This window comes from Dipodomys spectabilis, unplaced genomic scaffold, assembly GCF_019054845.1.
Source record: "Dipodomys spectabilis isolate Male_0828 unplaced genomic scaffold, ASM1905484v1 ptg000004l, whole genome shotgun sequence".
NCBI classification, from domain to species: Eukaryota; Metazoa; Chordata; class Mammalia; order Rodentia; family Heteromyidae; genus Dipodomys; species Dipodomys spectabilis.
In genome coordinates, this window is record NW_024870681.1 from 16682644 (window position 1) to 16710634 (window position 27991).

General features: G+C 42.9%; 1 protein-coding gene across 1 annotated transcript; it reads right to left on the reverse strand.

Moving 5' to 3' along the window:
- Window positions 1-501: 501 nt before the first annotated feature.
- On the reverse strand, window positions 502-27991 carry Tekt3 (tektin 3). The gene is made up of 7 exons (XM_042694591.1): window positions 27413-27991; window positions 23707-23790; window positions 16276-16346; window positions 13661-13804; window positions 11834-12056; window positions 10490-10644; window positions 502-718 (listed from the first exon to the last, which is right to left on the reverse strand). The coding sequence occupies exons 1-7, from the start codon at window positions 27989-27991 to the stop codon at window positions 502-504; spliced, it is 1473 nt and encodes a 490-aa protein (XP_042550525.1).

The following is a 27991-nucleotide window of genomic DNA, read 5'->3' on the forward strand; positions in this document are numbered from 1 at the left end:
GAGAATTGCAGTTCAAAGCCAGCCTGGGCAGGAAAGTTCATGAGACTCTTACCTCCAATGAACCAGCAGAAAGCCAGAAGGGAGCTGTGGCTCAAAGTAGTAGAGGGCTAGCCTTGAGCAAAAGAGCTCAGATACAGGGCCCAAGCCTTGAATTAAAGCCCCACAACTGACAAAAAAGGAAGGAGGAGGAGGAAAGAGGAGGGAAGAAGAGGAGAGAGGAGAAGAAGGAGGAGTGGGGGAGCGGGGGAGAGGAGGAGGAGAAGAAGCACAAATCAGCCTGCTGACCCTTTCTATTGGACTGGTTATATTTCTTCACATCCTTCTCACAAGCTTCGTAGAGAGCAGAAAATTAACACTTAGACACAAACCAAAGATAACCAGCGATGGTTATCTTTTCTATCCTAATACAATCCTTTAATGTGTGAAAATATTAGCGCTCCGTTAAATGCTTGGACACAGTCCTGTTTCTAGAAGTATCAAAATCTCTGTTGATGGGGGTCCCTAGCAGAAGCCGACCAGCCGAAGGGTGCTGGGGAAACTCCTGCGCATGCTCATGCATTTTTCCTGGTCGATGTACAGCGTGTTGGCTTTGACGGCCAGGTCGTGCTCCAGGGTGGCTTTGGTGTGGACCAGTAACTGTAGGCTGTCTTCGGCCTCCCGCAGGCGCTGCTGCAAGGTTTGGATGGTGTCGTGCACTTCGTAGACCTCATTAACAAGGCTGCACAACAAGGGAACAAGCAGGTTAGTTTATCTTGCTTGAGCCAAGCACTGGTGGCTGACACCTGTAATCCTAGCTACTTCAGGAGGCTGAGATCTGAGGATCATGGTTTAAAGCCAGCCCAGGTGGGAAAGTCCATGAGAGACTTATTTCTAATTAACCAGACATGGAGCTGTGTCTGCTAGTGATAGAACACTAGCCGCCTTGAGCAAAAGAGCTCAGCGACAGTGCCCAGGTACTGAGTTCAAGCCCCACAACCACCACCACCAACAAATTTAACTTTAGCCAGGTACTAAAATGGCTCATGCCTGAGGATCAGAATTTGAAGCCAGCCTGAGCAAACACTTATCTTCAATTAATCAGCAAAAAGCTGGACATGGAGGCATAGCTCAAATAGTAGAGTGAGCTGTGAGTAAACAAAGCCAAGTGAAATTGTGAAACTCTATGTTCAGGGCCCAGTACTGGCACACAAAATTTGTTTTCACTTTGGAAATTATTTTAATTTTGAGAAAGTCATCCAACAATTTTCAGTGACTAGAATTCTGCCAGACCTATTAACAAATCCCACCAGAGGGGCAAGTTAGGAAGGTGGTAATTAAAATGTCACCACTCCCAGCCTGGATGAGAAACTTCAGAATTCCAAAGTAAACATATTTGTACTTTTCTCCTTTTGCTGGTCCTGGGGCTTGAACTTGGTCAGAGTGTTGTCTCTCAGCTTTTGCACTCAGAGCTGGGGCTCTATCACTTGAGCCACAGCTCCACATTGGGCCTTTTGTGGTTAAATGGTGATAAGAGCCTCATTGGACTTTTCTGCCCAGGCTGGCTTTGAACCGTGATCCTCAGATCTCAGCCTCCTGAGTAGCTAGGATTACAGGCGTGAGCCACCGGCGCCCGGCTTCATATTTGTACTTAAAAAATAAATCTTTAATACACTATAAACTGATAATATAGGAAATCAGTACATCAACCTCTAATCATTGCAACAAATCTAATTATGGAAAGACAGTTTTTTAAATCATATACTTTTCATTAAGATAGACAAAAAAGATATTCCATGACAAAATCTATCAAACCTTCATATTATGTTACTCAACATGGCTTTAATTTTCATAGTGTTTTTTTCTTTTTTGGTGGTATTAGTAAACCTTGGCTAAATATTTGTGTTCCTGTATAAGTTCCTATATAAATCTTCTGTCTTGTATCTGTTGCTCCTTTTTCTATGGGTAGTTTTCTTAGTCATTGTGTAATGCATTGTAAACACTAGACATGCTCAGTTTCTTTCTTACTAGTATGCTTGTGAAAAGCAATGTGGACTTCTTAATTTTTTTCTGTTTTGTGAAACAGACGATTTCAATTTTTAGTTAAGCCAAATATTCCTTTTCTTTTGAGATTTCTTCCAAAAGTGTTTTACATCTAGAAAGTCTTTGTCTTCCCAAAGAGTAATTAAGTGAGGCCTCTTTTATCAGTACTGTCCCAAGGATGGCCTCCCCACCCCTCAAGGTACTCAAGGGAAGACCAGGAACCAATTATTAAAAACTAATAATAATGAGAACAAAGGAGGATATTCTGAGGAGAGGACCACAAGGGCTCAATAGTTATATGCCTAAGATCATATAAAATGGTGCTTATGGAAATGAACACCAAGAAATTGAAGTAAGGTTTTTTATTATGCTGCTTTCAGTTCTTTTTTTTTTTCTTTCCTGTTTTCTTTGGTTTATTCCCTTCTGTCACTGTTTTTGATTCCTGTACTCTTTGTCCTGTACATAAGTTCATCTGATTTGGGGAGGGGAAGGGGAAGTACAGAAGCGGTGGGACAAAGAGTAAACCAATTCAGTAGTGAAACTCACTAGACGTGATGTTGAAAATGAACTATGCAACTTTGGGGGTAGGAAGGTTGGGAGGGAAAAAACTGGGAGAGAGGGGCTGGGAAGGTGGCTCAGTGGTAGAGCGTTTGCCTTGCATGCCTGAGGCCCTGGGTTTGATTCCTCAGCACCACATAAGCAAAAAGAAAAAAGCCGGAAGTGGTGCTGTGGCTCAAGTGGTAGAGCACTAGCCTTGAGCTGAAGAGCTGAGGGACAGCGCCCAGACCCAGAGTTCAGGCCCCACGACCGACCAAAAAAAAAAAAAAAAACTGGGAGAGAATGAGGGAGGGGGTGACACTGTTCAAAAGGAAATATACTCATTACCTGTCTCATGTAATTATAAGCCCTCTGTACATCGCCTTTACGATATTGTTTTTAAAAAGGGCAACAATGATAACAAAAGTTTATTTGCTCTCTGCTTTACATCATCAGACAACTTTATCTTCATAACAACACTAAGCAGGTAGAAATTCCATTTCACTAATGAGGAAACTGAGGCACCTTGTAGTGTCCATGGGCCCAGTGGCCAGCTAGCTTTCATTCCTGCATCCTCTGACCTCATGGTCAGACTCTAAGCACTGCCCTTTGCCTCTGTAGGTTTGGCTTCCATTGGAGTCAGCCAACCACAGATTTTAAATATTCAGGGGAAAACACTGCGTCCATTCTGAATGCATACCAAATTGTTTTCTTGTCATTATTCTCAAAAGTTACCATAAAACAACCATTGACATTGTAGACATGTTGAAAGTTGTATACTTTCATTTATCTAGAGATGAATGGACCTATACAGTAGGATATACTTAAATTCTATACACATACTACCTTGCTTTTTTTATATTAGGGACCTGCACCTCTGTGCTTCTCAGAATCTCAGGAGAATCCTGGGAGCCACCCTTGGGGAGGAGGGGAGATATTATAAAATAAGGATGGCTATACTGTAAAATGTTAACTAGCGATGGGAAGTTAAAACTGTCTTCATTCGGGGAATTCAATTATTAGCAGATTGCATGGAATTTGTTACCATAGACAGAAATAAGAAGAGAAACAATGATGCTAAGCAAATAGGGAGAGAAATAGACAACATTAAAGATAGAAAAAGATTTCGCAGTGGTGGTGGTGAGGAACAACCAGACCCTGTTAAAGTCACTGTACCAGAGCAAGTATAGAGTTTCATTGAACTTTGTAGCTTCAAAAAGAGGATGCTCTTAGGAGAGAAAAACAAAGGTATAATATCTGCATGTCTCTTTATATTTATACAAAATAATATATATATGATATATATACCCACATACACACAAACTCCAAGGTATGTAGGAATAAAAAGAAATATCTCACTTAGGAGATACCTCTTTATATAAAATAATATATAATACATGATAAATAAACAAACTCCAAGATATGAGGAGAGGGAGAAATATCAGAGGTTCTGAAGCTCAGCTTCCTTGATTTTTGCAGAAAAGGAAACTGAGCGTGGAGGACTGATGAACTATGTTTATAAGCCATGTTGAGTTCTCCAAGAACCTGACAAGAAAGCAGAGCCTTCCTGGCCACCCTAAGGGACAGGGTCCATTTCCTGCCCCACCTTCTCAGCTCCTTGTGATAAAGGGCTTAGTTGTGGGAGCCTGTAATCCTACCTCCTTTAGAGGCAGAAATCAGAGGATGACGGTTTGAGGCCAACTTGGCAGTAAAAATTCTCAAGACTTCATCCCAAGCAATAACTGGGAGAGGCGATACATGCCTGACGTCCCAGCTACTGGTTGGGCACAGCTGCATGGGCCTTGGGGCCACCTTCTCAGAGTCAGTCTGTGGCTGCCCTCAGTCTCCAAGGTGGGAAGAGATGAGACATGAGCCCTAGCAGCCACATCACCCATGTGTGTCATCCTCGTGGATGCTTGGACCGGAAAAAGCCTTATCACCCTGCACCTCAGCTCCCCTCTCTTGTTCCCTCATCCCCTCATTCATAAAGTCTGGCCGTGCCTTCCACCCCTCCAGCCCCTCCGACCCCTCCCCTCACTCCTCTGGCGGCCCAGCCCTGATCATGTCCTCTGACCTCAAGGCCATCTTGTCTTCTCAGCCAAGATCACTCTGGGCTGGCTTGTCCTCCCTCAAACACAGGTGAATGGACTCTGCTAGTCCACCCATGGTTCCCATCCTCTGTGGTGTATTCCTCAAAGATCAACCCTTCTGAGGTCCTCAGACAGGCTGCATGCTTATCTCCTTCATAGGTCTATCCTAAAGACTCCCTCTGAGGTGGCCTTGTTCACATGTGTGGGGCACGTTGCTCCTGATGTCCCTCCTGCAGCTCACAGATTTGGAGCGGGGGAGTGGGAGGGAGAACCTTGTTGAACAAAGAGCAACCTCCAAGAGTGGGGAACTTTTCCCTTTCCAAGGGCCATTTGGATATTTATAGCATCATTCACTGGCCATACACAATTATTAATATAGCCAGAAGGCAGTGGACAGCTGACAAGAAGGTAGGATGCCTGTGGCTCACACTTGTAATCCTAGCTACTCAAGAGGCTGAGATTGGAGGATCTCAATTCAAAGCCAGCCTGGGCAGGAAAGTCCATAAGACTTCTATCTCCAATTAACTGGGGAGGTGGTGGGGGTGGGGAGGAGGAGGAGGAGGAGGGAAAAGGAAAAGGAAGAGGAAGAGGAGGAAAGGGAGGGGTAGGGGAGGGGAAAGAAGAAGAAGCAGAGCTATGGCTTAAGTTAAGTAGTAGAGCACCAGCCTTGAACAGAAAAAGCTAAGGGACAGCACCCAGACCCTGAGTTCAAGTTCTAGTACCAGCACACACACACACACACACACACACACACACACACACACACACACACACACACACACACACACACACGAGGAAGGGTAGGCAGGAAAAAACATGTAGGAATCACTTTCAAGCCCCCTGAATCCAGCCTGAGAGGGAGAGAGAGTACTCATAAAGGCCCCACACTGACTGGGCATGATACAGCACGCAGAAGGTGGAGGCAGGAAAAACACCAGTTCAACGTTTTTCTAGGCTATGTAGCAAGACTGGATTGTAGCTCAGTGGTAGCGATCCCGCTGAGCCCGCACAAGGCCTTGGATTTAGTCCTCTGTGCCAAGAAATGCTGTAAACAAATAGGCCCCACGTCAGCTGTTAGAATTTTTAAAAATGAAAAATACAAACCATGGAAACATCTCCAGGCCACGCATCTTTTTCCATCTGAAAAGCTGCTGCTTTCTCCCTTGTAATGGGGAAGGGAAGGAATGAACATTTTTGTGCCCAAGTTCCCTTGGCTTGAGGAGAATAAACACGAAATCTAAGAACTCATCTAAAAACATATTTTGTTGTTGTTTAAAGCAAGTCAGATTTAGAAGACAACCCTGAAAAGATCTCAGGGTATGAAATGTCACTATAGCAGAACCATAGCTTTGAGGAGGAGGCTGTGTTAGACAGCCTGCCTGGGATTTATGATGGTGAGCTGTTTAGTGTCTGGGCCTCTCCCACCCTCTCTGGCTTCCAAAGGAACCTGGAACACCAAAAGCAGGAAAAGAGCAAAGTGATGTATGTGTTTCTACTCCTCAAAGCCAAATGCTAGTCTAGTGGAAAAAATGTACCTATGAGGGTTTAAAAGTATATACATTCTAAGAATGATGTTTAAAAAAGGAATAATAAAAGCCTTAAGGCCTCATTTTACTTCTTTTCTGAGCTGACTATAGACAACTGCTTTGCTGGGTTTTCTTTTGTTTGTTGGTTTGTTGCTTTTATTTTTGTTTTGTTTTGTTTGTGCCAGTACTGGGACTTGAACTCTGACCCTGGATGCTGTCCCACAGGTTTTTTTTGTGTTTGTTTTTTTTTAACTCATGGCTGTCACTCTTCCACAGCTCCACTTCTGGCTTTTTTGGTGGTTAACTGGAGATAAGAGTCTTATGGACTTTTCTGCACAGGCTGACTTAGAACCATGAACCATGAAACAAGAATGCAGCCTCCGGAGTAGCTAGGATTACAAACATAAACCACTGGTGTCTGGCCTCATTTTTGTTTTTTGCTTTTTTTCCTTAATTACATTTAATTTGCATTTAAGTACAAATAAAGCTACTGTAAGTTTTTTAAAGATTTTTTTTTTTAAGTATCAAGATTTAAGTGAAGCAGAGCCAGGCTTGGCTTCCCACCAAATATGCTGGGGAGATTTGGAATCACGTTCAGAAAGAGTCCGTTGAGAGTCTTTTAAATGAAAATAGAAGTCTTGAAAAGAGCAATTTTCCCCATCCCCCTGATTTTATGAACTTGGTTCTTTCTTCATCTAAACAGCCAACACAATGCTTTCAGAATGACAGATTGAAAAAAGCAAAGAATTCTCTTCCCAGATAACAATCCTAAATCATTTTGGCAAGGAGAGTCTAATAAGAAATCTTGATACGCAAAAGTGAGCTCTGTCCTAAAGTCCTTAAAGGAACAGAGGAAATAGATATACTAGGGTGCCGACAGGAAGTAAAAGAGAAAGAAACTGTTTAGCTATGAAAGAGGAAAAATAATAAAAACCATTCTACCTTTCAGAGGAAGCTGTGAAGGTCTCCAAAGTCATATAAAACAATTACTCAAAACTTGCTTTTGGAGGTGTGTGTGCAGGTACTGGGACTTGAACTCACGGCCTCATAATCTCACTTTGCTTTTTCAGTCAAGGATACCACTCTACCATTGAAGCAATAGCTCTATTTCTGGCTTTTTGATGATTAATTGGAAGTAAGAATCTCAGGGACTTTTCTGCTCTGGCTGGCTTTGAGCTTGGATTGTCAGTTCTTATCCTCCTGAGAAGCTAGGATTACAGGTGTGAGCCACCAGCAACCAGAAAAACCTTCTCTGGGGTATTGTGCAAGAATACAACACTTGCATAGCATGCACAAGGCCCAGAAGTGCAAAAACAAACTAATTGAAAACAAAAACAAAAACTTACGTTTGTCTGATGGTAATCTAGGGAAATTATTTCTATCTTTGCTTTCTTTTTTTTCTTTTTGTATTTTGGAGAGGCAGTTCCAAATGTTTGAACTCAGAACTCTGAACGTACTGGCCAGGTATTCTACCAGTTAAGCCTTGCCACCTGGCCTTCTTTTGCTTTATGTTTCAGGTAGAGTCTTTCATTTTTGCATCACACTTGTATTTATGCTTTCCCAATAGCTAGGGTCACAGGTAGCATGACCACACACAGCATTTTTTGTTGTTGAGATGGAGGTCTTACTAAGAATTTTTTTCCCCTGGCTGTCCACAAATCCTGATCTTTCTAATCTCTGCCTCTGAATAGTTGGGATTACAAGCCCTGTGCCTGGCTTTCTACCTTCACTTTTAATGAACCTGCAGAAGTTCTTTTGCACATGAAACTGCAGTTCAGTTTCTCCTCAGTAATATTTGCATACACTCACAACTCACAATCCAATCCCAAATGGCCAGATTGGTGTTCTCTCCCTGACAGTCTGTTCTGAAGCAGAGAGATACTCCAGACCAGCCTTGTCAGGTCCATTTTTGACTCTGGAGTAGAGGCCCAGGTATCCCAAATAACAGGCTGCTTAGAGAGAAGAATCCTGGGGAACCCACTTTGAGAAATGGGTAAAAACCCAAGTGGCTGTCTGGGGCCTAGACAAGAGTTCCACTAGGCTACGTGAAGCCAGAGAGTCCAGACAATAAAGAGCATGTGTGTATAAAGTCTTAGCTCATGAGAATTGGGGCCCGTGTCTTGAGAAACCTTTGGGAAAGTGGAAATATCCTATCTGAAATATATTTAGTACACCAACCTATCAATTGGCACGTCTCAGCTTGTCTTAAGCTGTGATGTGTTTAGGGAAAAAAAATCCAATACAAAGGTTACTTTATAATGAGTATGAGTTCCAGGGATGCAGAGGTAAATGGTTTCAGTTAGGCAACTTGACCTTTGGCCTCTCACAGCCCCTCCCCAACTTCTTTCTGAACATGCTTTCATGTGCAGTGAGACCCAAAAGGATTCAGACTCTGGCTCTCTCTTGTCACCAGGTGTGACCCAGGAAAGCCACTCAATTTGCTTCTGCCTCCATTTTCCTTATTTGTAAAATAGAAGTGTTGAAGGAGATGCAGTAATAAAGGGCAAAGGACAGTGCCCTACACGGAGCAAAATAGAGAAACGGGAACCATTCTATTATAACTATCATTGCCTTTATCATTGTCATCACAATCATCAACCTAATCATCATTATCATCATCATCATCATCATCATTATCATCATAATTATCAGCAGCAGCAGCAGCAGCAGCAGCATCATCAATTGTTGACCTTACAACAAGAAAATCCACCCTCTCAAGAAATCACTGGCTCCCTTGGTAGATCTCAAAATAGTTTCACCTTCAAAATAAAACACTCATGGTACTAAAGACCAAGAGAAAACTAGGCTCCTGGCCCCTCCATAAGCACCTTGTTTTCTCTGACTGCTCTTGATTTGATTCATTCCCATCAAGGAGCATCATCTCATAACTTAAGAGTCAATATGATGGAATGCAGAAGCAGCAGCAGAATGGCAGGTACCAAGGAAAGAAAGCCAGGGTGTGGCTGGGATGGAAGGGAAAAATCCTGACCCAGGGGAGTCCCTCCTCATAGGAACCTTTTAGATAATAATAATAAAAGGTGTACAGTATTTCATAATTAAAAACTGTGGAATCAGATTCCTCCCACTAAGTGTGGAAGAACTGAGCAGCTACTTTATTTTCTAAGAATAAAACGTATTGAAACAAACGTAAAGGAGACCTTTAGGGGTGTTTCTCAATGGTACGAGTGAATACGGCAGGCCACAAGAGACCACGGGCTGCAAGTGTGGGCAGGGAGGCCGATGGCATTGATACCGCAAGTTCTTTTTCTGGTAAGTCCCACATGGAGATACACAGAACCCCAACTAACTCTGCTGCTTATGAGGGAGGTGTCTCAGAAACCCTCAACTCCAGTGTCTGCCAGGAAGCACATGGAAACCCACAAGCCACCTTGAACATCTCTGCATGAGCTCAATGTTTACTGATCCCTGGTGAAATACACTTTACATCATGTGACATTAACCATTGTTAAGTGTGCAGTTCAGCAGTGTTAAATACTTGCTCACTGTCAGACGGCCATCACTGTCTCCTGTCTCCACAGTGGCTCCATCATCTCAACCTGAAACTTTAACGCACTCCACAGCAACCCACTCCCTTCCATCAGCACTTCTAAAGGAGGACAGGAATGCAAAGCAGGTCATATCTGGGGTGGAAGATGCTCACGGGGAAGGGGAGGGAGAATGGAGAGGGTGAAAGGGAGTGAATATTCTCTGTAAGCCTGTGAAAACACAACAATGAAGCTTTCTGAGATTGCTTTGGGGAAGGAGCGAGATCTGGAGGGGGGGAGTTTGATCAAGGTACATTATATGAACATAATCAAATGAAACAACTAATTGTACAACTAATTGATGCTAACAATAAAAAGTAAAGGTGCAATGCCTTCATGCCTCTCGTCAGACAAAATAATATGTATTGGAATGAACTCCAGGAAATGGAAACCAAGGCTTTTTCATTGTTGCTATCTTCATGTTCTTTTCTTTTTGTCTTGTTTGCTTGTATATCTGTCTTTGGGAGTGTAAGGGAGGGGGCAAATGGAGGGACAGAGGGTGAACAAATGCAGCAGGGATGCTCACTAGACATTAAGTTAAAAATGAACTATACAACTTGTTGGTGTGGACAGGAGGGGAAAAAACTTGGAGAAAACAAGAGTGACATTGTCCAAAAAGAAATGCACTCATTACCTGACTTACACAACTGTAATCTCTCTGTACATCATCTTTATAATAACAATAAAAAATGTTTAAATGAAGGTTCCTACATGAGGTGTAGGAGCAGCCAGTTTGATGCCAGCCCCAGCTTTTTCCCACAGAGTGCCTTACCGTAGCTGAGCCATGTCTCGGCACAGCTCTAAGTTGGGCCTCCTGGTACGCTCATCTAGCCTGGTGTGAGCCACCTTCAGGAAAGCTGACTTCTCCTTGATGGCCTTCTTAATGGACTCGATGGTCACTTCCGTCTGGAAGATCTCCTGCAGGATCTGTGGGGAGGAGAAACAACTTCCTGGGGCTTGATTCTTGTACCCCTCCCCTGCCCTCTGGGAACTGGAGGTCAGATTCCCTGAAGAACTTTGTATAGGGCTGCCAGCTGGCTCTAGAGAGCTCCTCATGGGCTTCTCTTCCCAAGCCTCAGGCGAAGCTGGTACATGAATAGCTTGAAATCAGCCCAAGTGGAAGTGTTTACACCACAGGCATTGGCATCTGCTACAAATCAGGGCTTCTCACCCACACTGCCCCAACCATGACTAAAGAAGCGGAAGGAGAGAATGAGGTCCTAGATTCATGCCCCAGTACTGGCACACACAAAAAAAAGAAAGAAGAGAAGGAAAGGGGAAAGGGAAGGAAAGGGAAAGACAGGGAAAGGCAAAGCAGAGAAAGGCAATGACATGCAGTATAATCTACACAAATAGGAGCACTAAGATTGATTGTAAAGAAGAAGAGCTCCTGGTTTATCACAAAATATGCAACTTCTGCACAAGCCCATTTTATTGCCATTGTAAAACCATTGGCCCCAGAGCATTTAAAAATTGACATGATCAAGCTGGGAAGGTGGCTCAGTGGTAGAGCGCTTGCCTTGCATGCCTGAGGCCCTGGTTTCGATTCCTCAGCACCACATAAGCAGAAAAAGCCAGAAGTGGCGCTGTGGCTCAAGTGGTAGAGTGCTAGCCTTGAGCTGAAGAGCTGAGGGACAGCGCCCAGGCCCAGAGGTCAGGCCCCAAGACTGACAAAAAAAAAAAATGACATTATCAGGGTCACTGGGAAATAGGTAACAGTGTCCTGCCTTTGGTTCTGCGTTCCAGAAGATGAGTCTGAAACGACTGAACAGAAAATATCTCTACCAGATGGTCTAATAATAGACTCATTTCCTAGTTCTATACCACGATTCATTAAATTTAAATCATAATATTTTTGTTTCCATTAAATACTGAAACACCTTCCCCTACACAGTGCATTCATTGTGCCCTATACATCAACGGACGCCAATTTAATTTTGACACCTGGCTGCCTGGCTGAAAGAAATAGCATAGTCTTAATTTTTCTTACTCTGCCTGTCCAGGAGGTCCTGTGCCTCCTGGCGCCATTCTGGGGGGTGGTGAGAGTTTCTGCAGTCCCAGAGGGACCTCAGCCCCTTTATTCCTGTCAGCCCAGAGCAGCAGCGGCTGCCTTTACCTTTGCTAAGTGAACCTGAATCTTGCTCTTAGCTTCTCCGATCTCGGCGATGCGCTTGGTGAGGTACCAGTTCACTTTACTGAACTGATTCCACATCTCGTTGGTGGTCACTGTCAGCAAGGTTTCTATCTCGTCTCTCATCTTGGCAGAGGTCGCCCGTTCATTCTGGGAGCGGAGAATGTTGTCGTCGGTAAATTTGGCCCATGACTCAGGCACGGAGATCCTGAAAGCAGGGAAGGAGAACCAGGCCGTGGAGAGGATTCAGCCTAGAGGATGGTAGGGCAGTGGGCCATCTTCCATCCTGGGAAGGAGCTCCCCACCTCCCCTTGCCCCAAGTACCTCTCTGATCCTAGTCTCATTGCATAAAATGCAAACATCATAGCAAAGCCTTTCAAATGAAAGATCCCTCAAACATCATAGCAAAGCCTTTCAAATGAAAGATCCCTCAATGGCTGTTTATGATGTTGTGAACCGATTCAAAGCATATGCTATAATTGTTCAGCCACTTTCCTGAGGGGAAGGGGAAGAATTACCAAAGCATATGAGTACAAAGGATCATTACAAAAGTATCAGAGCAGCGCAAAGAGAGTTAAGAAAAAATATCCAACCTCAGGAGTCATCAAAGACAGAAAGCAACAACACACTATGAACCCTCATCAGAAGAGCCAAGAGTAAGCCGGGTGCTGGTGGCTCATGCCTATAATCCTAGCCACTTGGGAGGCTGAGCTCTGAGGATCGCAGTTCAAAGCCAACTGGGGCAGGAAAGTCCATGAGACTCTTCTCTCCAATTAACCACCAGAAAAAAAAAACTGGAAGTGGTGCTGTGGCTCAAAGTGGTAGAGCACTAGCCTTGAGCTGAAGAACTCAGAGGTAGGGCCCAGGCCCAGAGTTCAAGCCAGCATGAATGACAAAAAACAAAAACAAAACAAAACAAAGAGCAAAGAGTCAAGAGAAAGAAATGATCCATGATGGGAGAGACAGGCTTAGGGAATTTCTTCCATCCCACCAGTACAGATATTGAAGTGGTCCAACCTCGCTGGAGGGCGAAGAGGGAACCCAAACCAAGGGCTTGTAGAAAATTTTCCTAAGGAAAAGTATACCTTAAAGGTAGGCATGGGAGGTTGAAAAATTGAGTAGGCCGTCTGCATGCAATATCATCATTGTAAACCATGAAGCCATGTCTATATATAGTGTGTCCTCTTGGAAGCCAGTGAGTGGTTCACATCTGTAATCCTAGGCTACCCAGGAGACTGAGATCTGCAGGATTAAAACTTGAAACTAGCTAGGGAAGCAAAGTCCAGGAAATTCTATCTGCAACCTGCCAGCCAAAAGCCAGGCTGGAGCCATCATGTGTGTGGTAGCGTGCCAACTGTGAGCCATACAAAAGCACAAGGCCTTGAATTCAAACTCCAGGTCCAGAAAGGAGAAAACTTTTAACATATATGAATGCCTTAATTTCAGAAGATAATGGGGATGAGTCACGGTGGTTTTACAGGCATTCTAGGTAACCACCCTGCTGAGCCACAGACTCAGCCCTACTGCAGAGTGTGACTTGGTTTTCACAGTAGTGAGTTAGCTTTCCCCAAAGCACTTGTTATAAAAGCAAGCCTTCCTCACTTTTCTCTTTAGCAGACTTCACCCTTTTGGTAGACTTTACCCCCTACTCTTTTCTAGAAGACCCCTCTCCAGGAGTTAACCACTTTGGATTTCTCAGCCTCCAGAACTACAGGCCAAAAAAACCTCTGTTCTTTATAAATCACCCCATGTCACAGCCACAGAAACTGAACTCGGATCACTGAGATGCTGCCTCGTTGGTGCCCAGCTTACGTCGCATCGACATTCTCCACCCCTCGGAAGAAGCTGATGCCTTCCGATGTGTTGCGTAGGTGGTGGCATTTGTCATCAATCCTGAGGGCCATCTGTTTGTCACTCAGGTCCTTCTCCAGCTCATGCTGGGCCCCTCTGTTAGAGCTGCAGCAGAATGGGATAAAGAGATTTCACACGCGGGCAGTGGTTTCCTATAACGAAGGGGTGGGGGTGAGTGATCTTCAAAGGGGAAAACCCTCTCACTCTTCTCATCTCTTCCTTCCCAGTGTTCAACTTGCTACTCAATGGGGATGGCTATGCTTGGACCTCATGAGACCATAACCCTGCTCTGAACATACTTCCCCTTCCTTCTCTAGGCAGATGGTGTACTTAAACACCCTAACCCACCCCAGCTGTCCAGACAGAGGGCTGCTTTATGATAACCTGGCTGTGTTTGTGCCTTCCTTGCCTCCGTCCCTTTCCTCTTGTTTATCCTCCCTCTCTTCTACTCTATTCTTTGGGCATATGTCCCCAAGAGATACTCCCTCTCACCACAATGACCTTGCAGTAAACCAAGGATCAGAATGAACCTCCAAGGCAGTAATTAAGAGTAACTGGTGGCCATCCCAGCGCTGTGTCCCACAGCTCCCTTACTGAGAAGGAAGAGACCCTAAATGGGTTCTGCGATGCCTGCCAGGCAGGGAGGGGACCCACAGTTCACGCCCAAAGTCATGGGTCCAGGACGAGGGGCACGCATGGGACAAGGGGGGAACAGATGAGCCACAGATTTGCTTATGGCATAATTTACCCAGCAGATACGTTGAGGGCTTGCATTCTGCCAGGCCCAGCACTGCAAGCCCCAGAGACCTCAACAGACAAGACAGAAAGGTCTCTCTCTCTGAGTAATTTATGTTCTCCTGGGCAGAAGCAGACAGTACACAGCATGAACAGGAAGTTCTTGTGGTTCAAAGAACACTAAAATAAAATAAAAATGCAGGAACCAGAGGTCCCAGAGCAGGAGTTATGATCTGAAATGGAATATCAGGAGAAACCTCCCTAGGTAACAGTGAGAAAAGACGTAGAAAAACGAGAGTCCAGTCACGCAGAGCACTGTTGGACATTGAAGGGGGCGGGGGGAGTCTGATTTCTCTAAGCATCATTGGCAGTCACTGACTTAGCATTTGAAAGGATGGTTCTGGTGTTAGACTTGGAACAGATGGCAAAAGGCCCGGGAGACCCACTGGGAAGCCGCCACAGTGGCAGGTAAGAGACGGAGGAGGGAACAGAGCCAAGAGAACCTCCTATGAGATTGGACCTCATCAAAGAAGAGAGAGCTTCGTTTGAGTCCTTGGAATAATGGAATGCCATCACCTGTGGTGGCAGAGGCAGGGGCTGAGGAAGACACACTGAGCTTGACTGTGCATCCCACATTCCCATGAAGATACTAAGTAGATAGTTGGGATCTGGAAACAAGATGTTGAGAGTCATCAGAATAGAGTCTTTGGAAAGCAGGCAGCTACAATCATCTTAATCTCTTCTGTGGTTGCAGGACCTACAACAGACCTAAGGGTCCAGCAGCACTCAGTAAAGATGTCACCAAGTTGGAAGAACCCATGCTGAGCCAGGAACCCCTCCCACATGGCCTGTGCCTTTGATGAATCATTTGGCCTGTCAGAACTAGGGTGGAATGGGGGCAAACAATGTGCCCTGGTGAATTCTGAAGTGGTATGCACAAGCATGAAAGCCTTCCTTGGCTACTTCAGGTCACAGGCTCAGCCAACACCTTTTTCTAGTCTGATAGAAACCTAGGCTCATTTAACACCTTCATTTGATTGTTATTCTTCCCCCCGACCACACAGATATACATTATCCCACCCGTGCCACAAAATACCACAGGGGGTACTTACGAGTACCTACTGCTGCCAGGCAAGAACCCAGTGCCCGTGAGGAATTTACATTGGAGTTAGGAAGTAGAGAATGAAACGAATATGGTGCAATGGGGTGCAGGGAATGCTCGGATGTTACAGTCAGAGCAGGTGGTTCTTCACTGAGGAGAGTAAACATGACTCCTAACTGCTGCTGTAATGGCTACTCATGTGCAAGTTGACCTCTCAGCAAACAATCAAAGTCCTTTGAGTTAGACAGAGCTCAAGTGAGAATAGCAGTTTGTACTATAGCATCTCAGAAAAGTGTGTGTGTGTGTGTGTGTGTGTGTGTGTGTGTGTGTGTGTGTGTGTGTGTGTGTGTTGGGGCTTGAACTCAGGGCCTAGTGCTATCCCTTAGCTTCATTCAAGACTGGCACTCTACCACTGAAACCACATCTACACTTCTGAATTTGTGGTTGTTAATTGGAGAGAAGTCTCAGGGCAGTTTCCTGACCATGCTGGCTTTGAACTGCAAGCCTCAGATCTCAGCCTCCTGAGTAGATAGGATTATAGGGGTGAGCCACCAGCGCCCAGCTCAGAATTTTTTCCCCCAATTAGAAATTTGAAGCAAATCTTCCAATGACTCCTCTTAATCTTGGACTGGAAAAAGTATGTGTGTCCTGACGGGAAGCTAAGAGACATGTGCATGGCACGCACAAGTGTGCAGTTCCGTGGTAGATTTTCAGTTATAGAGAGAGGTAAAGCTCTTACGCAAGTTGAGCAATAGCTTTATCCAAGTGCAACTTCATTCTCTCTTGGCAGCACAGAATAGTATCAAGTTCCTACTCAATTAAGACAAAGAAGAAAACATTAATATTTTCATTACTGAGGAAACCATCCAAAGTCAGCAATGGAGCAATTCTTCGATGAAGGAAAATTTGGTTTCTGGGAAAACCAAGGTTAAGCAAGAAAATAATTTTACAGTTTCTCTGTCAGCCTCATGATATAATACTACATGATATTATAATATTATGCTGAGATTCGTTTCTTATAGGACTATCGGTAAATTATCTTAACAGGTTGAGACATGGTTACAGCTTTAGGGACTTATTTTTCTTTAACCTATGACCTTAAACAACACTCCTGTGAACATCATTGTTTATTTATTATTTATTAAACATCTCTGAAGTAGGCCTTTATCTAGGCTTTGTCAAATACAGTCAAATCATCCTTCAGAGCCTTTCTTTGTCTTACTCATCAGGCAGCCTCCACTGATGTTGTAAACCTTTCCCAACATGATAGAACCTCCCAGAACAAAACACAGCCTGCCTCTGAAGACTGGCAGGGATGAATCTAGCCCGTGTGTGTGTGTGTGTGTGTGTGTGTGTGTGTGTGTGTGTGTGTGTGTGTGTGTGTGTGTGTATTAACTGACTCTCTGAATTTATGTGAACTGTCTCTTTACACTATTTTTTCTGTTATTTGTTTCTTAATAAATTTATGACTTCTTAATATATTTACAAGTCAGTCCTATCCCATTAGATAGTTAAAAATAAATTTAACCACTTTGACCCTTGCCTTGGTATTTTATGCATGGTATTTGTCTTTGTTTTTTGTTTATAGGGTTTTTTTTTTTTTGCTTGTTTATACCAGGATTGGAAATCAGGGCTTCATGCTTGCTTGGCTTACTTGCTCATAGCTGTCATTTAACCACTTCAAACATGTCTCCAGCCTGACTTTTTAACTGGTAAATTGGAGCTAAGAGTCTAGCAGATTTTCATGTCCAGGCTGGTTTGAAACCTCAGTCCTCCAGAGCTAAGCCTCCTGAGTAGTTAGGATTACAGCGCTAGGATTTCATGGTATGTTTGTTGTTTTGTTTGCTTTGATAGAAACAATTATGATTTCTATAATGTCAAAAGCTATCAAATCTAACTTTTTGATCTCCACCTTTCTTTTTTTTGTTGTTGGTTTTTTTTGTTTTTTTGGGGGGGTCCAGTCATGGGGCCTGAACTCTGGGCCTGGGCACTGTCTCTCAGCTCTTCAGCTCAAGGCTAGCGCTCTACCACTTGAGCCACAGCGCCACTTCCAGCTTTTTTCTTTTTGCTTGTGTGGTGCTGAGGAATTGAACCCAGGGCCTCATGCATGCAAGGCAAGCGCTCTACCACTGAGCCACCTTCCCAGCACTGATCTCCACCTTTCTTATCTTTGTTATGAAGTCTTTCTTATAACATGCCTAGGTAGTTGTTGCCTTTTATTAAGTAACTTAACATAAAAATATTGAGTGTGCCTATCATAATGGCCCGGCTCTATTTTTAAATACTCTCAATTAATGATAACAATGAGTCAAATCCCCCAAACTGTGGCTACTGAGATTTCTCATACAGTCTCACTGGGGATTGGGCATCAGTATTAGTTTTTTGTTTTTGTTTTTGTTGTTTTTTGCATTGTTCAGTTTTCTCTGTCTCAAATACTTAGGGGGTAGTACACACTGGTACATGCATGTGTGTGCATTTTTGTGTGTGTCTTAGTGTCTTTGTGACATATTGGCACAGGATGCATGGAGAAATGTATAGAAAGTACCATATAAAAAATTTCAGGGTCTCTTATATAATGGGCCATGTGTTTTTAATATATAAGATACATAGTGAAAATTCCTGGGGATGTTTTATTGGGAAAATGCACTTAATGAGGTGTGTGTGTGTGTGTGTGTGTGTGTGTGTGTGTGTGTGTGTGTGTGTGTTTGCTGATCTTAGGGTTTGAACTTAGGGCTTGGGCACTGTCCCTGAGCACTTTTACTCAAGGCTAGCTCTCTTAACACTTGAGTCACAGTTCTACTTCCATCTTTTCTGGTAGTCAAATGGAGATAAGCCTCACAGACTCCTCCCCCCCTCCCCACCCTTGCCCACTAGCTTCAAACCTGGATCCTCACATCTCATCCTCCTGAGTAGCTAGGATTACAGGCATGAGCCACCAGTGCCCAGCTAGTGAGATTATTTTTTAAATTCTTGAGTGATAATTTTTAAATGTAAATTTATGGCAAGTGACAGATGATTGGAGGCAGAAGAGTTTATGAGAACAGGAAAAGCCTAAAACCAAGAGCTTTCAAAGGGCTCTGCAATATGTACATAACTACATTGTCATGGCTTTCAAATCCTACAGTAGAAGGAATTACAGGGCCAAGCTGCCCTTACCTGCCAGAAAAGCAAAGTTTGCAGAAGGCAAGGGTGTTGGGGGTCCTGGATTTATACATACATACATATATATATATATATATATATACATATATATTCATATATATGTATGTTATGTATTATTACTGTATTTTAAATATAAATATTCATGAGTGACAGGGTACATCCAGTACTTAATATTTTCAGCAGTGACCAAGGCATCCTCCTTAATTAATTATAGGTTCAATTTTTGTGGTATTTTTATTTTTGGCGGTATGGGGGCTTGAACTCTGGGCCTTGCACTTTCTAAGTAGATATAGCCATAGCCTCAACTGTTTCACTTTAGTTATTTTAGGATAAGGTTTCAAAATTATGCCTGATCCTTCTGTTTACACTTCCTATGTAGATGGGATGACCATTATACCAGGCTTGCTGGTTGAGTCCTTCTGCCTGGACTAGCCTTGAATCTCAGTCCTCCATATCTCTACCTCCTGAGTAACTGGGGTGACAGATGTGAGCTACAATGCCCACTCTGGTTCAACTTTGTGAGAGATAAAGCAATCTCTGCTACTGAGCTGGAAAATATGAACTTCTAAAGCAATATTTCTTGCTGTGAAACAATAGCTTCTTTGAGATAGAGTTTGCATGACATATGCTTCTGTTTAAAGTACACAGTTCAATAGTGTTTAGTAAGCCCATCACCAGAACAAAACATAGAACACTTTTGTGACCTTCCCACAAAAAGCAGCTCCTGTTCACTCCCCCTGCAAGCCTCCTCCTCCTCAGCAACCACTGATGTACTTTGTGTTTCTAGAGAATTCCCTACTGTGACAACTTCACAGAAATTAAACCATGCTACTTGTGGTTCTAGGAAACTAGCTTTTGTCACTTGTGGTCCTGGGAGACAGTGTGTGTGTGTGTGTGTGTGTGTGTGTGTGTGTGTGTGTGTGTGTAGTAGTAGCACTTGCATGCACCAATGCTAGAGCTTGAACTCACAGCTTAATGCTCTTACTTGGCTTTGTCACTCAAGGCTAGCACTCTATCACTTGAGCCACAATTCCAAACCCAGCTTTCTTTTCATTGTTAATTGAAGATAAGAGTCTCACTAACTTTTCTGCTAGGGTTGGCTTCAACCCACAAGCCTTAGATCTTGTTCTCTTAAATGGCTGGGATTACAGGTGTGACCAATCAGTCTCCAACAAGGTCAGCTTCTTCTGCTTACAGGTTTCCAAGCGTAGCCTGTAGTCCAGCTCATGCCTTCCCTCTTCTATATTTTTTGTCTGTCATGGGGCTTGAACTCCGGGCCTGGGTGCTGTGAGCTTTTCTGCTCAAGGCTAGTACTCTACCACTTTGAGCCACAGCTCCACTTCCAGTTTTCTGGTGGTTAATTGGAGGTAAGGGTCTCATAGACTTTCCTGCCCAGACTGGCTTCAAACTGCGATTCTCAGATTATAGGCGTGAGCCACTAGTGCTTGCCATGGCTTCCGTCTTGACTTCTTGTGCTGCTCTATTTACTCCTCAACAGCTGATAGACAGGGTACCATTTGCAATTATTGCCTGCTCTGGAGGACATTGCTATAAACATTCCTATAGTGTTTGTGTTAACAGATGTTTTCTTCTCTGTGTAGCTAGACACCTGGAAGTAGAATTACTGGATCAGATGATAACTGTGGATTTAATAATTTTCCAGAGCAGCTGCCCCTTTTCCATTCCCACCGAAGTGTGTGAGGCCAGAACTCTTCCAAATCCCCACTTGTTATGTTCTGTTTTTCCATTCTACCAGCCATAGCATCCTATTTCATTGTAGTTCATTGGGATATCCATTTACTAATGATCAGTTGAGGTGAGTATTATATATGCATGGGTCTATTTCATATAGTCCTTGAAGAACTGTTGATTTAGATCATTTATTCATTTTTTAAAAGTGGGTTATTTGTCTTTTTAAAAAGACATTAAATGGATCAAGAAAATGTGGTATATATACACAATGGAATTCTATGCCTCCATCAGAAAGAATGACATTGCCCCATTTGTTAGGAAATGGAAAAACTTGGAAAAAATTATATTAAGTGAAGTAAGCCAGGCCCAAAGAAACGTAGGTCCCATGGTTTCCCTTATTTGTAATATCTAGTATATGTATGAGTCAAGCGGAAAAGGTCAGATAATGTGATGTCAGGAAAATGAACCCTTAGATGTGTATTTTAATGTTTTTTTCTTTCATGCATGTGTTTCTAACACATTTATAAGATTATCTCTTTGTTGCTTTGTATGTCCCTCCCCCACAGTATATCCCCTGCTTTCACTATATTTGATGTCAGTATAACTTGTGGAGGAGATGGGGAAAAACCAGTTGTTTAAGGATACAGGTGGACCTGTTGCAACAATGAGAAGTACAAGTTGTCATGTCCAAAACGAACTTTACAACGTTGGTGCCGGGGGGGGGGGGGGGGGGGGGGCTGGGGGGGGAGGGAGGAGAAGGATTGGGATTAGGGGGGGAGGGGGGAGGCTGGGAAGGGATGTGAAGGGTAAACAAAGGAGGAGGCTGCAATGCTTGGTAAGAAATGTACACATTATCCTGCCCATGTAACTGTAACTCCTCTGTACAGTATGTTCACAAATAAAATTAAATTAAAAAAAAAAAAAGACATTAAAGTAGGGTGCTGGGTGTTAGGGATTGATACCTGTAATCCATGCTACTCAGGAGGCTGAGATCTAAGGATCACAGTTCGAAGCCAGTCAGGGCTGTCAGATTTTTGACTCCAATTAATCACCCAAAGGCCAGAAGTGGTGCTGTGGCTCAAGTGTTTGTACACTAGGCTTGAGCATAAAAGCTCATAGACAGTGCTCAGGCCCTGAGTTCAAGTCTGAAGGATCAGCATAGGAAATTAAAAAATACTAAAGAAGATTTTGTTTTTACTTTGCTGATGATGTTGAAGTAACAAATTTTTTATTGTGATCATGTCCAGGTCATCCACATTTACTTTGGTTATTTGTGCCTTTTGTGTCATAGCTAAGAAACTGTCACCAACTCCAATGTAACAGATCTTTTTTGTGTACATTTTTCCTCTAAGAGGTTTTCCATTTGATCTCTTAAATTAAAATCTCTGATCCATTTGCTTTGTGTGTGCTGATACTGAGGTTTGAACTCAGGGCCTCACACTCTGACTTGGCTGTTTCCGTTCAAGGCTGGCATTCTACAACTTGAGCCAAAACTCCACTTCCAGCTGTTTTGCTGGTTAACTGGAGATAAAAGTCTCACAGACTTTTCTGCCCAGGCTATGCAAAGGTCTAAACACATCTGTTGAAGAAATCATCCATTTGCCATTGAATAGTCTTGGCTAGCATGTCAAAGACATGGTGTTTGATTACATTGTTTGGATACAGTGAGGGTTTTTTTTCCCTCAATCCTCCCATCTGGTCCATCCATTTGTCTGCCCAACTTTCTGCAGGAGCTGCATGGCCCTGTCTTATGTACTTAGGTTCACGTTGAGTGTTTGTTGGGAAGTGTGAGCCCTCCAACTTCATTATTTTTCAATATTATTATTTTGGTTCTTCTGCATCCCTTAGATTACAATGTGAATTTTAGAATGAAGTAACCCATTTCTACTAGGAAGCCAGCTGAGATTTCATGAAAAGTTGTGTTGAGTCTCTCGATCAACTTAGTATTACCATCTTAGCACAATTAATTCTTCCAAAATGTAAACATGATGTGTCCATTTATTTCAATCACATTTCTTTTTTTTTGTCAGTCCTGGGGCTTGAGCTCAGGGCCTGGGTTCTGTTCCTGAGCTTTTTTTGCTCAAGACTAGCACTCTACCACTTGAGCTACAGTGCCACTTCTGGCTTTTTCTGTGTATGTGGTATGGAGGTATCAGACCCAGGGCTTCATGCATGCTAGGCAAGCACTCTATCACTAAGCCACATTTCCAGCCCCATATTTTTTTTTTCATGATTTAGATGTTTGAGTCACTGCCAGTTCATTAAGATTACCAGGGGATCCAGAATCCTGTAATTATAGCTATTCAGGGAGGCAGAGATCAGGAGGATCACAGATGGAGAAAAGCCCAGTTAAAATAGTTGGCAAAACTCTATTTCAACAAACAAGCCATATATGATGGCAAGTGTCTGTCAATCTAGCTATTTCAGAAAGTATAAATAGGAGGATCGTGGTCCAGATTGACCAGGCATAAATGTAAAAAAAAAAATCCTAAAGCAAAAACTGGAAGGGGTATGCCTTCTGTGGCAGAGTTCCTATTTAGCAAACTGAAGGCCTGAGTTCAAACCCCCATATAAATAAAAAAATAAGGAAATAAATGTAACTATCTTATCAGAATTTAATAACAGCACTTTTACAGTGTAGAAGATGGTGTCATCATTGTAAAAATCATCTTAAAGGAATATCTAGTGACAAGGTAAAATTGACCAAATAAAAGTTTAAAGACAGCACTGCTCAAATCCATGAATACAGTATGATTCTAATCTTGAAGCTATGTCTCTGCATTTTGTTTGGTTTTGTTGTTTTGTCAGTCATGTGGCTTCAACTCGGGGCCAGGGCACTGTCCCTGAGCTCTTTGCTCAATGCTAGCACTCTATCAATTTGAGCCACAGCTCCACTTCCAGCTTTTCTGGTGGTTAATTGGTGATAAGAGTCTCACAGACTTTCCTGCCTAGGCTGCCTTTGAACAATGATTCTCGGATCTCAGTTTCCTGAGTAGTTAGGATTACAGGTGTGAGCCACCAGCACCTGGAGTCTCTGTGTATTATTGTGTGGGATGGCTGTTGACAGAGGAAATGTAATGACTGAAATACTCAAAAGTCGACACCAATTTCTGCCTAATGGAGCTAAAAGCTCCATTGTTACTCTGTTTTCTGTATTTTGCTATTTCTCAATATCTGTATAACTTACATTGAAAGTGCTAGATGGCCTAAGCCTTTATTTATAAGTGACTTTATGTTACTTCATTTATATTTCTGTACCTTAAGCATGTTTACAACAGTGCTGCTGCTGTTACCAACTTGTTTTCTCCATACTTACCATCAACAATTCTCTTTCGACATCATCATGAACTAGATCAATTCCCATTCTCTTCTCCCGATGAAATAGACATTCTCGGGTAACCTAAGTAACACATCCAAAATAACAGAATATATTAATACCAATGATCTCGATCAATGACTAGCAGTTCTTGTTTCAAAAGTAGCCAAAAAGCTTGGCACTCATGCCTATAATCCTCTCTACTCAGAGGCTGAGATCTGGAGTGTCATGGTTTTAGGTCAGCCTGGACAGAGATGTCTGCAAGATTCCATTTCCAATTAGCCAGTAAAATGCAGGACTGGAGGCATGACTCAAATGGTAGAGTACCAGCTGAGTGAAAAAGCCACACTAAGGTGATTACCGGAGCAATAAAGTGAGCTCTAATACAAAAAAAGCAACAAATACTCCCAATGTCACCTCTTAAAGCCATCCTGTGGAAATCAAGCATGAAAAGACTGTAAGAACTAAATAATTCTTTCTGCTGGTTAAAAAGAGAAAGAACATTTCAAAATAATTTGGGACAAAATGTTGATTTGGGGTATTGATTTAAAGATGAAAAGAAAACAAGTATCTGACTATTACTCCCACCAATTGGTATATGGAAAAATTATTTGGCAATGATTTAAGAGAAATAATTTGATAGCATGAAACATAGACTTCAGAATATTTCCAAATATTTACTCCTGAAGAAGACATGATTATTTTTTATATCAAAATATTGTGGAGCCAAACACCCATGTGACCATTGTTTAAAAACATCATTTTTGAGGCCTAAACTCTGGGCCTAGGCGCTGTCCCTCAGCTCTTCAGCTCAAGGCTAGCGCTCTACCACTTGAGCCACAGCACCACTTCTGGATTTTTTCTTGTTGCTTATGTGGTGCTGAGGAATTGACCCCAGGGTCTTAGGCATGCAAGGCAAGCGGTCTACCACTGAGCCACCTTCCCAGCCCTAAAAAAATCATTTCTAAGTTACCTGATTATAAAATAATATGCTTCAATCCACTAAGGATAAAAATATAGAGAATATGATTCAATCATAATCCTATCAGTGTTTCATTCATGCATTTTAATTTTCTATTATCCTTATAATTTTGTATTATACTTTTTGAAGATTTATATTAAATAGTAGAGCCAGATTATAAAACATTTTTTGAAACAGAGTATGTAAATGACTCCAGTGAAAAACATCATAAATTGCTAATGATAAATTATGTATGAACAGACATTATGTAGCTACTCAAAGGCTTTCTAAAAACTATTTCATGACATGTAACTACCACATAATGTTAAATTTTCTAGAAGCTTTTTTATAAGAGCATGTAACTAATTTTGATAGAATATCATTGAATCATATCTTTGAGGCAATCTCTAATCTTTTATGAAGATCTCTTCTAGGGCTTGAACTCAGGGCCTCACACTCTCATGTGGCTTTTTTCACTCAGGACTCTTTCACGCAAGACACAACTCTACTTCTGGCTTTTTGCTAGTTCATTGGAGATAAGAGTCTCCAGGATTTGTCTACCTCAGCCAAACCTTGAATCAAAGCTTGATCCTCAGATCTCAGCCTCCTAAGCAGTAAGCTCCCAATACCCGGCTAGAATCTAACTTTTGATGGTATAATTTCCATTTTCCAGCATGAATAATGGGTTTAGGAGACTCTGCTTATTTTAAGCAGGTATTACTAAATAGCTTCCCAGTAAGTTTCTACCCATCCCCAGACTAACACAGAATATATGTAAGTGCTCATCTTTTGCTATTAGGCTCATCATCCCAAATTTGGCCAACAATGGCTACTTACTGATTAAATTTAAGTTGTATTGTTAAGCTTTAATCATCTTCCTTACGCTCGATTATCTGTATTTTGCCATTTTGAGATGTACTGTTTAGGTGACTAACTCTAATTTTAACCAAGCCCTAGCAATGATGACAGTGAAGTGTGCCAACACACAAAAACATCTGGACACCCACCAACAGCAGAGAGAAGTCACGTTAGCACCCTCTCACTGACAGATGTCACCACAGAAAGGCCAGTGAAGAGAAGTCAGAAAAATCTCATGTGGAATTGAAGTTAGAGAGTGGTGCACCTGTGATTTTGAGGAGACTTTTAGGCCTTCAAGGCAGGGGGAGGGGGGGGCAGGGCGGGTGGGGAGAAGGGCGTAGAAGGGCTTCAGATTTGTCAGCAATTTGGGGCTAATCACTTTAAAAAGACAGCACATGTGCATGAGCAGCCTTGTGCAGGATCTTGGAGCTGTGTGTATTTGTGGGTATTTGCAGTTAGTGGCGAGGAAATAAAAAATGATAGCACTCAAAGATGCTCAACACTCCTCATTCTTCCAGATTTCCAACACTTAGGTCTTCTAAACATTTCTCAGGGCCTGCTCCCTGTCCCTGAGCTCTTTTTGCTGAAGGCTAATGGCTCTACCACTTTGAGCCACAGCTCCACTTCCAGTTTTTGAGTGGTCAATTGGACATAAGAGTCTCACAGAGACTTTTATTTTCCCTAGGCAGGCTTTGAACTGCAATCCTCAGATCTCAGCCTCCTGATTAGCTAGGATTATAAGCACCGGCCTTTTCTGAACTCTTATAAGGCAGATGCGGTGATACAAGTCTATCATCAATGCTTTTCATGAAGGAATAAGTCATACTAACTAAGCCCTGATAGATCATACTTGCCATCCTAGATACTCAGGAGACTGAGACCTGAAAGATCAAAGTTCAAAGCCAACCTGGTCAGAAAGTCCAAAAGACTTCCTCTCCAATTAACCAGCAAAAAGCCAGGCTGCAGGCATGCTCAAGTGGTATAGCACCAGCCATGAGCAGGAAAAAAATGAGCAAGAACATAGGGTTTGAATGGAAACCTCCAGTACCAACACACACACACACACACACACACACACACACACACACACACACACACACATTTATCTGCTTTGCACATCCTCAAATATGGAATGCATTCTTTCAATAGTGGAAGGCAGAATGGGATTGGAGGACCCACTGGTCAGAGGTGACAGGAACCCACATCAATTCGGTCACCATGGCAACCAACCTGCCCTCTGTTCCATTTTTCTGCCCAATAAAAATCCCTCCATCTCCTAAAATGGTCTCATTTGATAACAACTTCATAATATACACAGCCAGAGGCTGTGTGCCTGACATAAGGAAGAGAGTAATTTTTGTTGAAAAATTGTTGTTCTTAAATTTTACTTCCTAACCTAATGCCAGCAGTGAGCAAGGCCACCCATTTAAGAGATGAGAAGATGGCATTCTACCTGAAAACCCTATGTGTCCCATTGAGTTGCCAGCAGGTAAATCCTAGGCTGAGATCCAGAGGTCTGCGGTTCAAGGCCAACCCCAGGCATAAAAGTCTGTGAGACTCCCATCTTCCAAACAACCAGCAAAAAGCCAGGCTGATGGCATGGTGGCATGGATCAAGTGATAGCGTGCCAGCCTAACAAGCTCCAAGCTCTGAGTTCAACACTCCCCTCAGATGCAGCCAGAATTCCTTCTTACAATGGTGGTTCTAGATAGTGGATAAAATAGCAATGTTTTTGCTACTAGTAAACCCACTTAAAGGTGTATGGACAAGCGGTTGCTGCTGGCGGTGTAACACAGCAGGATTTGATATATAAAGCAGTTCCGAAATTCATTCAGCATGCTATCACCCGGGTAGGACATGGCCTTTGTGGTCAGCCCTCCTACTTACCTGTAGAGGGGATTCTGTCTCTGTCAGTGTCCTCTCCAATCGTCTCCTCATATCCGTCAGGGCATTTGTCTCTGCGATCATCTCATCCAACTCATTAATGATTTCAGACTTCCAAAACGCTATGTCATTGACGCGTTCTCCCAGGTTTTGAGTCGTGTCCACCTGGGTTTTTCTGATTTGCTGATATTTCTCTTGAATGAGGCGGGATGTATCCACTCTGAGTTTCTCTGAATTGTGTCGTGATGTGTTGGACTCCTGGAAACTGTCGTAGCTGGACTTGTACCAGTCCTCATGAGTGTACTTGGTGAAGAGCGTTGTTCTGTTGGAAACAAAGGGCACCATGGTGCTCTCGCCCACCCTCTGCGCTCGAGTGCAGTAGGAGCCCAAGTTAGGGAAGTCGGAGGACACTCTGTAGTACGTGTTTGGCCTCCATGGCAGGCTCAACGTATGGGTCAGGTTGCGGTGGGGAAAGCGATCCTTGTAGCTTGATTCCAGGGACGTGATGGCCGGGAGGAAGTTGACGGGCCCTGGTTTTGCTTGGGTATAATTAATCATCAAGGAAGTATTGAAATGATTCAT